This window comes from Meles meles, chromosome 2 (genome assembly GCF_922984935.1).
Source record: "Meles meles chromosome 2, mMelMel3.1 paternal haplotype, whole genome shotgun sequence".
NCBI lineage: Eukaryota > Metazoa > Chordata > Mammalia > Carnivora > Mustelidae > Meles > Meles meles.
In genome coordinates, this window is record NC_060067.1 from 67,100,173 (window position 1) to 67,112,487 (window position 12,315).

Sequence of the window (12,315 nt, forward strand, 5' to 3'; positions counted from 1 at the left end):
ACCTCCCCCTTCCCGCCGTCTGTGTTCACTCAGCCTCCACAGCCTCTGGTCAGGTTCACAGCGACAGTCACCCCCGGGCTCTCTGTAGACCCGCCTGTTCAGCCCATCATGCGCACAGCAGCACAGGCCCTTCCAGACCGCTGATCAGAAGGCAACAACTGCACAAGTCCCTTCGCCCCTGCCAGCTACCCCCCACCCCCAGCCTCCAGCCACACGGCACCTCCCGTGACCCTCCAACAAGCCCAGCTCTCCCCTGATCCCTGCGCTGGCAGCCCTCAGGGCACAACCGCCTCCTCCAGAGGCCCATCATGATTGTCCTCTCACCCCACCTGCAGCAGGTACAGGTGGATCCTGGTGCCACTACAGGAAGGCCACGGCCCACTGTCCACACTCTCACCAGGCCATCTCCTCCTTGGCAGTTTCTGTGGGTCTTACGGACCCTTTAATAATGGCTGTTGGGTGTGACTCCTGGAAGATACCTACTGAGGGCCATGCAGTACATGGACAGCAAGCGAGACACTGTCCCCTGGGTAGCACTGATCTCCCCACCACATCCTGGGGCCAGGCCAGCCTTGGAGGAGGGATGCGGTGCACCTGTCCAGGACCCCCAGGGAGGAGCACAGACACAGGACGGGGCACAGGACAGGCTGGTGCAGCATCTCCCAAACTCCCTGGGAAGCCTGGAGAGGATCTGCAGGGGAGGAAAGCTCGGCCGGCCGCCAAGTCCCACCAGCATCCAGGCAAGAGGCCGACCCCCGCAGGCCGCCTGCACAGACACAGGACGGGGCACAGGGCAGGCTGGTGCAGCATCTCCCAAACTCCCTGGGAAGCCTGGAGAGGATCTGCAGGGGAGGAAAGCTCGGCCGGCCGCCAAGTCCCACCAGCATCCAGGCAAGAGGCCGACCCCTGCAGGCCGCCTGCCCAGGTATGAAATAAAGGTCGGCTATGGACTGGCTCTTCCACAGGCCCACAGAGAGCATCGAGGCCCTGCTGAGGAGCGGCCACCGCGCTTGGGCCTCCTTGGGGTGCTTGGCCTGGCCACAGTGGGGTCCCCCAGGCAGCGCTCACAGATGTCCCCTGTTCAAGAAGAGACTGGGTACTGGCACCCCGGACTGTTCCAACTTATCGCTTGGAGGCTGAGGAATGCTTCTGCAGGCCTGACTCTGGAAACTCTAAGCACCCTTTCTAAGGAATGGAAAATGTTCATCTGTTCCTGCTACAAGGAGGCAGAACAAGGCCGAGCATGTTGATACTCGTGAAAAGACTCACTCGAGTCTAACTAAAAGCAAAACTGCATGCACCTTTTTTGAGGTGCAGACCACAAAAGCTGTTCCAGAAACAGGTGGCGGCCAGGCCAGGGGGCGTGGGCACGACACAGGGTGTGTATGACAAGACGTGTGTGACATGGTGTGACATGGATGTGTGACATGATGTCTTTGTGTGACATGGCATGTGTGAAATAACGCATATGAGACAGAGGGTACGTGTGACACGGGGTGTGTGTCACGTAAGTGTGTGTGACATGGGGTATGTGGGATGTAGGGTGTGTGACACGGGTGCGTGTGTCAGGATGTGGGTGTGAGACATGGGGTGTGTGACAGGTTGTGTGTAACACAGGTCTGTGTGACACGGGATGTGTGACGTGGCATGTGTGTGGCACAGCTCTCAAGGGGCAGGTGGAGTGTGTGTCCCGCTGTGTGTCCCCTGCCCCACAAGGGTCTAGGAGAGCAGGGAACAGCACTGAGGGACCTGGCTCCAAGGCCGACATCAGCGGGGATCGATGTCCTCAGCGAGAAGCCCTGAGCAGCAACCCCACAGGGAACACGGTGACCACAGAGGTCAGGGTGCACACTCACCCATTGTCCACACCGTTCAGCCCCAGCTTCTTCCCCATGTCACCAACCATCACCCCTGGCATGGGAAGAAGAGTCTTGGGGTCCCGAATCTGCACAACACACAGAAAACAAGCAAGGGCAACCATTAAGACCTCACAGAAATGAAAATGAATGTGTTAAAAACCCCCAGTGACTGAGCCCCAGGCTCCCTTGCTGTATCAGTGGGCGGAAACTGTGTCCTTCAAAAACGTGACCTTATTTGGGGCTAGGGGCTTCGCGACTGTAATTAAGCGAAGGATCTGGAGATAAGGTCCTCCCAGATGACCCAGGCAGGCCCCAAATCCAATGACATGTGTCCTAGAAGAGACAGAGGATGCAGCCACAGGCCCAGTGACTCGGCAGCCACCAGCAGCAGGACGAAGCAAGAGTGGACTGTCCCCTGGAGCCTGGGAGTGGGGAGCTGCCCGCACTGAAGTCAGATGTCCAGCCTCTGGCTCTGTGGTCTTGTATCACCGCAGCAGTGCTGGGCGGCCAGCACCGGAGCCAGAGGAGACCCAGCCTGAGATCGGTCCTGTAGATCTCTGCCCCCAAAGCCGGGTTCCATGGATCTATCAACCTTCCTAGACACTGCAGGTGTGGCTAGCAGGTGGTTCCACACCGCGGAGGCCCTAAGCCAGGGACATGGGGCTGCACCCGAGACCACCAGTATGCTAGTGACTCCCAACCAGGTGGGAGACCGTACCACCCCTCGCTGCCGGGGCCGGGTGTCCTATCTTAGACCCTCTGGCTGTCTGTCCGGGAGGGCATCCTGGGCACACAGTGGGTAGAGCACACCCACCTTACACAGCTTGGCCCCGCGAGAGGCTCACATAGCCCAGAGGTCCACAGCACAGCGCAAGAAACCCTGCTTCAATGAAACCGTGAGTTTGCATTCTTCCGAGTTTAGCTATTTGCAGAATGGCTTGCTTTCGTTTATTCTGGGGGAACGACCATCAGATTCGACTGAATGTCATGAGAGGGATATCTCAGATGAGAACAAGGGCTGAAGTCCAAACGTAAATGCTCTTGCCCCATTTCTCATCTTTCAGTAAGTCCCGGTGAAGATTAGGATGCTAACTTTTCATAAAGTTTTGAAATGAAAAAAGTTGGATAGGAGGTGAACGTGGAAAGAGGCGCACTGGAAGAAAACAGGTGGGTGCTTTTCAAGGAATTGCAGACAAAAATAGAGCAGGCACAAGTCTGGGTTCCTATGGAAATCCATGATCACGCAGTTGCCACCAATCCCGACTAACCTCCCAGTCACGGAAAGGGAGCGGACCAACGCCCAGAGCAGGTCAAGGTCATGCTGATTGCAAACAGGAGTAGCCATGTCTGCGTACAATTTCTGAGCTCTGTCAACCTGACTGACATGAGAGACCGAACCTGTGAAAAACCTCAGCCCTCCACCAGGTCGGCCACAGCCCACCCTCTGATTGGCTTGGTGAGTCCTCATTTCATGCTCCCCTCCTTGATGAGGGCGGGGACGCTCGCCACCGGCGAGCCCTCGGTTGGTGCACACTAGGCATGTGGAAACGCCCTGCTGGATGGAGGGGCGACACACTCCGCCGGAGAGTGAAACACCCCTGCTGTCTTGTGTAAAGGGCCGGAAACCCTCAACAAAGTGAACACTAGCCCAGTCTCCATCAGAAGGTCCCTTCAGGGACACACCTGTACTCATCGAAGCAGCGTGTGATGGCCTGAGGTCATGAGAAGAAACACCCGGGCTTCAATGGCTCAAAGGTGAGTTGAGAATAGGGACACGAACAACAAGGGGGACAGGGAGCAAACAGACTTCACTGAAATTAAAACCCTTGGTGCCTCAAAGGACACAAACAAGAAAACAGAAAGACAACCGGTGGAATGAGAGAAAATCATCTGTCAGATGAGGGTTGAGTCTCCAGGACACAGGACTCAACAATAAGAAGACAAACCACCCCATTCAGAGCTGGATGGAGAGGCACCGACGGACGACAGCCCGGCCACATGACAGGAGGGCAGTGAGCCACAGCCCGCAGCAAGCAGCGTGGGAAGGCAAGCAAGGACCTAGTGGCAACGGGCCAGGGTGCAATGGGTGACTGACGGCGTCCCTCATTTCTGCCCTGCTAACCAGGCTAGGATCAACCTGGTGAAGCCCAGCCCGCTCTCTGACCAGGCTCAGCGGCTGTCCCAGACTCCAGAGGGATGGCGGCCGCCTCGCTGCCGGAGCCAGCTCCATGGGGCAAAGGACTTGTACAGACATTTCTCCAAAGAGAATACACGAGCGGCCAGCTGGCGCACGAAGAGAAGCCCAACATCACAGTCATTACGAAATGCAATCAAGAGCCCAGCAAACATGAACCCATGCCCAGCAGCACGCTTACTTAACACAAAGGAAAACACGCCTCCAGGGGCTCTGAAGAACTGGGAGCCTCACACAGTGCACACGGGAATCCGGATTGGTAGGGACTGTGGAAAGCAGTATGGCAATGCCTCAGGGAGTTAAGCACAGCATCACCGTGGGACTCAGCAAGTCCCCTCCGGGATGTCTCTGTCTCGAAGTATGGAAACGGGTTCAAACGGACACCCACTCGTGAGCATACACAGCACTGTTCACAACAGCCAAAAGGTGAAAACCACCCGAACGTCCCAAGAGGTAAGTGGATACACACACTGTGACCCAGTCCACACGATGACTGCTCGGCCTTCAAAGGTGCAGCAATCCCGGCTCCACAATGGTATGGGGGGACTTCAGAACTGTACTATATACAGGCCAGCCAGACAGGAAAGCTCACGCTGTAGTTCCCATCCACATGCAACATCCCGCAGGCAAACCCACTGTGGCAGCTGCCAGAGGCTGGGGAGGGCGAAGTTGGGAACGAGTGTGGTCATAGGGTGTTCTCCCAGACATGGAAATATTTCGGAACTAGAGGCAGCACCGGGAATGCATCCAGCGCTGCTGAACTGTCCACTTCCAAATGGGTCGTTGTATATTATATGAATTTCACCTCGATTAAAAAAGATATGCCTGACTTTCTTCTCTCCCGAGAGTCTCTCACCAGAAAGGTCTTAACGAAAATGCTGGAGTGGGGTGAGGCTGAGGGAAAGCGGGGCTCCCATTCAGTATCCAGTTGGCCAAGACAGAAAGGCCTTGGACAAGCTTCCAGAAGTTCGGGGTTCAGGAACATTGCAGCAGTCCCGGGCAGTTGGGAAACCAGCCTCCCGGGGAGACAGGGAGCCCTGGCCTGGCCATCGGTCCCGGGCAGCCCCCGGCTATAGCTTCCCACTGTGACTCGGGAACAGGCTACATCAAGGCCCCCAAGTTGGACTTCCCAGCAGCACTGGCGCCCACCTCACACCCACTGGGTCAGAACCACAGTACGGTGGGGCTGGGAAGCCCAGGTTTGTGACAAGGGCTGAAAACACAGAGACGTGGCCACCAGAGGGACAGAAAGACTCTCATATGGTGATCTCAGGTCTAGACCAGGTGGAAAGATCCCAGCACCTTTGACACTGGGGGCTGGATAATGCCCTTTTGGGGGCAGGTGGGCTGTCCTGTACATGCGGGGGGGTTCTCCTTCCCCAAGGCTGTGCTCACTGGAAGCCAGGAGCACCCCGGCACCCAGCAGCGACGAAGGTGCCTTCAGACTAGGTTGCGCATCCGTGGCCGGAGCCGCCCTGCCAGGATCCACTCACCTGCACCACGAAGGAATGCAGGCCGTGGCACTGGCCCCCCGGCGTGTACAGCTGAGCAAACACCACGGCGTGCGTCGCCGTCTTGCCCATGTTGCCAACCCAGAATTTGGCAGCTTCAAAGTCAGGGGTGTGTATGATGAATTCCTGCACCAAAAAAAGGCAATAATTGTAAAGTTATAACCAAAGTTATAATGAACAACTGAAGCACACACAGAACTTCTTTCCCTTTCCAATGGATTCAACGTTCTCTGTTCAAAAGTTCTAAGGAAGAGTAGAAGCAACTGAACATTTTAGCTCCTGTCTGGAGCAGAGGGAGAAGCAGACTCCCCGCTGAGCAGGGAGCCCGATGCAGGACTCCATCCCAGGACCCCAGGATCATAACCTGAGCCGAAGGAAGATACTTAGCTGACTGAGCCACCGAGGGACCCCAAGGGAGCCCTGTTTTTAAACACAGTGTATCTCCAGGTCCCATAACTTAATGAAGACACGTCTGTGGAAAATGAGGAGTTGCGTCAGACAATAACATATATGCCAACTATTCTGGCAGCCGGCCAGCGCCCAGGCAGTGCTTAGCACCATGCCTCACCCCCTCAAGGCACCTTCCCTGGCCACAGCCTTGAAACGGAGGCCCTCCTCTGCCGTGCTCCTTCCTCACCCCACATGGGCACTACCGTTTCCCCTTCCATTGTGTCCCCCACCTATAAGCTCCACGAGGGCCACATGTCCAGGAGCACAAGGCAGACTCTGGAAGCAGGGGGCCGGGTTGGGAGTGAGGTGGGCTGGGGGCAGGATGGGAGCTAGCCCAGGGCTCGGAGGCTGGCTGGGTAGCTGGGCACAGCCAGCACTGGACCGGCCACAGTGGGCAGGTCTCCCTCTCCCTGTGGGTGGGCAGCTGAGACAAGCACACGGGGAACGCCCTTGCACAGCCTGGCTGTGTATATGGGGTTATCAACTCAGAGGGCCCTGGTGACCCCCTTCCAGATGCCGAGACCCCACTCAAGAAAAGTGGGGGCAGGGTCAGGCCTGCTGATCCTGCCTTCAGCTCCCCTCTCCATGACACCACCACCCATCACTGTCCCTTAGCTGGCCACTGCTCAGGACGGCAGGGACACCCCCACCTGCCACCTGTCCTCCGTGGGAGTCACCAAGATGGGGGCTCCCTCAGGGCCACGGGGCCACCACTCTGGCCACCCACGTCTGCCCACGGCCTTCCCTCGGTCCCAGCCCATCACCTTCGCAGATGCCCTCCCTGCGCATGGCACACTACCCCACCCCCTTGGTGTCTCCACAGTCCCCGGCACTCGCAGCTCTCCTTGCTGCTGTCCATCTGTCTCCCCTCCAGCACTGGTGAACCCCCAGAGCAGGGACTGATCTGTCATGCTCACTGCTAGGTGCCCCGTCTCTTAAGTAGGGCCTGGCACATACTAGGTGCTCAAAGAACACCTGTTGTTGACATGGGCACCTGACCAGCAGCCCACAAAGGGCCCCGGGCTCCCGATCTCCCTGCTCTGATGTCATGCTCTGCTGGTCACTTAGGTGTGGTTGCCAATAGGCAGTGGGTCAGAACAAGGCTGCTCTGCAAACCGCCGGGCTTCACCCCACCTCCCCACTTAGCAAGGAGAGCCCACAGTGCCAGAGTGCAGAGTGAAGAGACCAGGCCAAGCCAAGAAGAACCCGGGTTCAGAGAAAGGTATCTGGTGGCTGGAAAGCCAAAGGGGGCTGTGGCCGAGCAGCTTTCTCTCTGCCATGGAGGGCCATCTGCGCTGGGCCAGGACCACCTCTCCCTTGGCCCTGCTCTGCCTGCCAAGGGCTCCCCTCAGGTCTGTGGCTCTGTGCGCTCCCAGCAAACAGCACCGAGGTGCCCAGTGTGCACCTGGCCCACATTGCTGAAGAATGAATGAGTGAAGAACAAATATACGAGCACAAGGCTTTACTTTCCTTTACACAGACTCTTCCAAACTGCGCCCCCAATGCGGGGAAGGAGGGCTCCTGAAACATCGGACCAGGTGTGGGAAGAGCATCAGAGGGCACGGTCCTCAGGGAAGCGGAGGAGACTGATCCCAGCGATGGGAGCAGCAGGGTACAGAGGTCACGGAGAGAGGAAGCCACCTGACCCACACACCCCATCCTCTTCCTGCCCTCCCTTCATCCATAGTGCTGACCACCTGATAAATCATGACTCCATTAGCTGACATCTATCTCCCCTGACTAGAGCCTAGAGCGTCTGCTCCCCGACAGCAAGGACACAACCTGTGAGGGCCTAGTGCTGAGAACAAAAGATGCACCAGCGGAAGACACCAGGCAGTGGCTGACAGTGCTCATGGGCCCAAGGAGCCAGATGCAGGGGCAGGAGTGGACAGGGCAGGACCCTGGCCAGTGGAGCCTGGCAACAGATGGGGATGGGGCAGCTAGAAAGGGACGAGGGTCACGAAGAACCTTGTTCGCACTGTTCATTTTAGAAAGTGTGGGCAGCTTGAAGATTTGTGAACCCAACACGGACAGGCTGCCTGGTGAAAAAAGAGATGAGTCCCCCATGTCCCAAGCTGCCACTTGCAGGGGTACGATCTCAGGGTGCATGGGAGAAGCACACATGCACAAAGACAGACCTCAGAGTGTAGGGACCCCATGTTACGCAGGCTCGAGGCTGCGAGACCGATGGGAACATGATACTTACCTCAGTTGTGGGGTCATAGTGAGCCGTTGTTCGGACAGCCTTGGCGTTACTGCCGTGACTGAGCTCGGTCACCGCAAAGCAGCCGAAAATCTAATATCAAAGCAGGAAATGGAGCTGAGGCAAGAAAGGTTCTTTCTGTGCGCTCCTGGAGGGGTCCTGCCACCATCCTTCCGGAAGGACTAAACTAGAGGACAAAGCCCCAAGTCCCCACCCCCAACCCAACCAGCTGGTGTCTTACGGGGTCATGAGGACATGTGGGACGCCACAGCCCCAGCCTGTGGGGACAGCGGGCTACTCGCCCGGGCAACGCATAACCAGGAACTGCTCCCAGGAGCAGAAGAAAACAGAAGGCTTTGTTTCGAGAGCCCCATGCTAAACCCACCGAGTGCCAGGGAATATGCGGCCCCCGGGGACCCCCCTCCAGCGCTCGGGGGTGCACGGGGAGAAGAACGCGGGCTCACACCTTGCCAGGGCTCAACTCACCTCCATGTTGAAGATCTTTGGAAGGTATTTTAAATGTCTTTCAGAACCAGAGCTATAAATCGCTGATCCAAAAGTCTGGAAGTACAAAATGATCACCCAAACAGATGCAAGTTAAGGAGTCCTGCTCTGGGGCACTGGGGGTGGCAGGCACTGTAATGCCCATGGCTGGGGTGAGACCTGAGTCCCTGGCCCGAGCAGTTCACGCTTAAGTTAAGCAGGAGCACTTAGATGCCCAAGGGAAATCCCGAGGGGACGGACAGACAGGGAGACAGGAGAAGAGGGGGACGGGAGGGACCAAGGTAGAGGACAGGCAGGCGAGCCCAGCATCCCATCAGAGCCCCACAGGGGGCCGCATGTCTACCAAGGCCGCGGACATGTCCTCACCTCTACCATGCTCCGGCAGTGGGAGTCCCAGGATCTCCTCTGACCTGCCTCCCTTCCCTGCCTGTTTTACTTTTTGTGGGTTTTTGGGGGGGGGGGGCGGTGTTGGCATAAAGCAAAAAAAGTCCCAAATCTCCTCTTTTTTTTTTTTAAGATTATTTATTTCTTTATTTGACAGAGAGAGAGAGTGATCACAAGTAGGCAGACAGGCAGGCAGAGAGAGGGGGGAAGCAGGCTCCCTGCTGAGCAGAGAGCCCAATGCAGGGCTCGATCCCAGGGCCCTGGGATCATGACCTGAGCTGAAAGCAGAGGCTTTAACCCACTGAGCCACCCAGGCACCCCCCAAATCTCCTCCTCTTATGAGGCTTTAGGTTGCATGGCGTTCTTGCCAAGGACTGTGCAAATTCTCGCAAATTTGCACAGACAGCTAAGAACAGCAGGACTTTTCCCTAAATCATCGTGAGCTCTGCCCACATGTTCTCATCTCCATTTGTTTCCCATATTATTATTTAGAACTCTCTTAAAAGAAACACTTCCCCAAATGCTCGCATCGCCACAAAACTCTATAAGGCAGCAAATGCTGACCAGCAGCACAGCCCACGGGCGCCGTCCACGTCCCACGGACCGTGTGTCATTCACATGAATGAGGACCTGCTCTCTCTGTGCCTCAACGTCATCTGGGCCTGGGGCGGTGCGGTGTTGGGGGGGGGGTTCCTCTGCTCCATGTGAGGCAGGGAAGGTGCAATCCTCTGCCCTCCTCACCACCCACTCACCAGCATGTGCAGCAAGAACTTGAGGCCCAGGGACCAGTCATACATGCCCAGACAGGCGATGAGCGTCTGGACCAACAGGGGGCTCGCCACCATGTCTTCTATGGAGAGGATGCTGAGCTCCACGAAGCGCTGGCAACGGAGGAAACTCAGCTCCCGGTACTTCTCCAGGCACAGCTCTTCCCCGTGGGAATGAGCAAAGAGTGGGTCATTCTCCAAAGCCGAGAAGATGGTCTTCTGGAAATGCAGGAGATGGGGAGTGCCCCACTCGGAGGCAAAGGCAGGCCCTCACCATGCTCTGACTATCACTCTTCTTGAGGCCACTGGCTCCCCGGGACATGGTCCAGCTCAGAACCCCAGGGGCAGATAGAAGTTGTTCTGGTCATGAGCACAGGGACCCAAGGCCTCAGAAGGTGAACCAGTCTGTGCTCCTTCCTGGGTGGCAGTGAGGCTCGCCCGGAGAGACCAGATGGCCTGCGCCCACGAAGCAGACACCCAGCACAGCCACAGGGCTCGGGTCAGCCCTCTGACAGCTTGCCTTACCTTCAGATGCAGCACGCCCTCGCCTTCCAGGAACAGCGCCAGCTCCTTCCAGCAGAAGGAGGCACGGGAGCGGTAGGCCTGCAGGGGTCCCCTGGGGAGATCTGGCAGCAAGGTGTCAGCTCCACCTTCTGATGCAGGCGCCATCTCCAGGTATCAGCCTGCAGGAGACAGACAACCTGAGCCGGCGAGCTGGCCCGTTTACCCACCCGAGCCACAGTGCGGGCATGCCATGCAGCAAGGAGGAGAGGGGCAAACGGACTCCCAAAGGGCCGGCAAGAGAGCATGACCATACAAACCTCACATCTACCTTCCCCGAAGACAGGGTGAGGAGGCAGTCGCAGTGGGCAGCCTTGGGCAGCTGAGACCAGAGGCTCCGTGGGCTACAGCCTGGCCCAAGGACACCTCACCCTCTTACGGCCACCAGATCCACCCCTCAAGGCCCAGACAGACCTCATGACCCAGGAACCCTCCCTCTGGAGTCTGGCCACCACTGACCAGTCCACTCTGGCCACACAGGACGGGACTAAATGTCCCCTTCCCATCCATCTGGATGTGGGCCATCTGCTAGAGAGCCTTTGAACATAGACTTTGGTCCTGAACTCTCTTCACAAACAGACATCTGGCTTCCCACCAACAAAGCAGGTACCTGCAACCCAGCCCTCTTGACCAAAGACTCGTTCTGAAATTTTCTGAGAGGACTGGCTCCTTTTCCACAGTATCCCAGCTCATCAAAGCCCGGGACAGGAAGGGCTGGTGAACCCAGACCTAGAGGAAGAGCAGCAGAGTGGGGTCCCAAGCCCGGACCATCCTCCGCTCGCCCAGCTGAATATTTAACACCTCCGGGAACCTGGGTCTGTTTCTGCTGAGTGTGAAAACAGTCTCAGACACGGGGCTCCGAGTATGGCTGCTCAGTACTGCTAAGGAGCAATGGGGGCTTGAGCACTGGACAAAAGAACTTGTGTATGTCTGCACAAGAGGGAAAAGGCGCATGGGGACACACTCTCCCACAGGTGAGTGCGAGGGGGCAGGATATCTGAGCAGACCTACAGTGGACAGGACACTGGGGGAGAACCAACAAATTGCCCACAAAGACGAGCCATGGGGCTTCCACTAAGAATTCCACCGAACAGTTAAAGAAACATACCAGTTATCCACAAAGTCTCCCAAGAAACAGAAGCACAAGGAACATTGCCATAAGGTACCCCATAAAGCCAGTGGCACCTGGAACCCCAAACCAAAGACATCTCGGGAAAGGAGGGCGACAGACCAATGTCCCTTACAAACACAGGGGCACAGCTCCTCAGTAAGTCCTGTAGACTGAATCCAGCCCCACTGGAGAAAGATCGCACACCAGGACAAGGACCTGTGCCCCCAGGAAGTTTCCTTCCTGGCTCAACAGGACAAAGTCAATCAGAGGGCATGTGGCTGGTGCAGTCAGTTGAGTGTCAGACTCTTGATTTCAGTTCAGGTCAGGATCTTAGGGTCGTGAGACTGAGCCCCGTGTCAGGACCTGGCTGAGTGCAGAATCTCACTAGAGGGGTCCTCTACCTCTCCCTCTGCCCCTCCCCATTTCTCTCTTTCCCTCTAAACAACAAAAAAAAACCCAAAAGATTAGAAAAGAAAGAAAGAAAGCCAATCAATGTAATACGCCATGCCAACATGGTAAGGACAAAAATGTATGATCGTGTCAAAGGATGCAGAAAAAGCATTTGACAAAATCCCACAGCCTTTCATGGCAGAAATTCTGAACAATCAGGAGGCTATGCCCTCTATCTGAAAAAGGGCATCTGTGAAACACCCACAGCTCTCATCACATGTTAATAAGACTGAGCGCCCTTCTGCGAATACCAGCAACAAGACAACGGTGTCCACTTTGCCTCTTCCCATCAACACAATACTGGATGCTCCAGCCAGTGCT

General features: G+C 56.7%; 1 protein-coding gene across 2 annotated transcripts in view; it reads right to left on the reverse strand.

Moving 5' to 3' along the window:
- The window catches only part of ACOX3 (acyl-CoA oxidase 3, pristanoyl), a 39,226-nt gene that overhangs the window by 23,362 nt on the left and 3,549 nt on the right, over window positions 1-12,315 (reverse strand). The window contains exons 1-7 of one of the 2 annotated variants that reach the window (XM_045997088.1): window positions 10,694-10,883; window positions 10,398-10,555; window positions 9,858-10,091; window positions 8,704-8,778; window positions 8,221-8,310; window positions 5,547-5,690; window positions 1,857-1,945 (exon numbers count right to left, since the gene is read on the reverse strand). In XM_045997088.1, the coding sequence (XP_045853044.1) occupies window positions 1,857-1,945; window positions 5,547-5,690; window positions 8,221-8,310; window positions 8,704-8,778; window positions 9,858-10,091; window positions 10,398-10,541 (776 nt within the window). In that variant the 5' untranslated portion in view covers window positions 10,542-10,555; window positions 10,694-10,883. Of the gene's footprint in view, window positions 1-1,856; window positions 1,946-5,546; window positions 5,691-8,220; window positions 8,311-8,703; window positions 8,779-9,857; window positions 10,092-10,397; window positions 10,556-10,693; window positions 10,884-12,315 lie in introns of those variants that run through there. The other variant, XM_045997087.1, reaches the window with a different exon arrangement.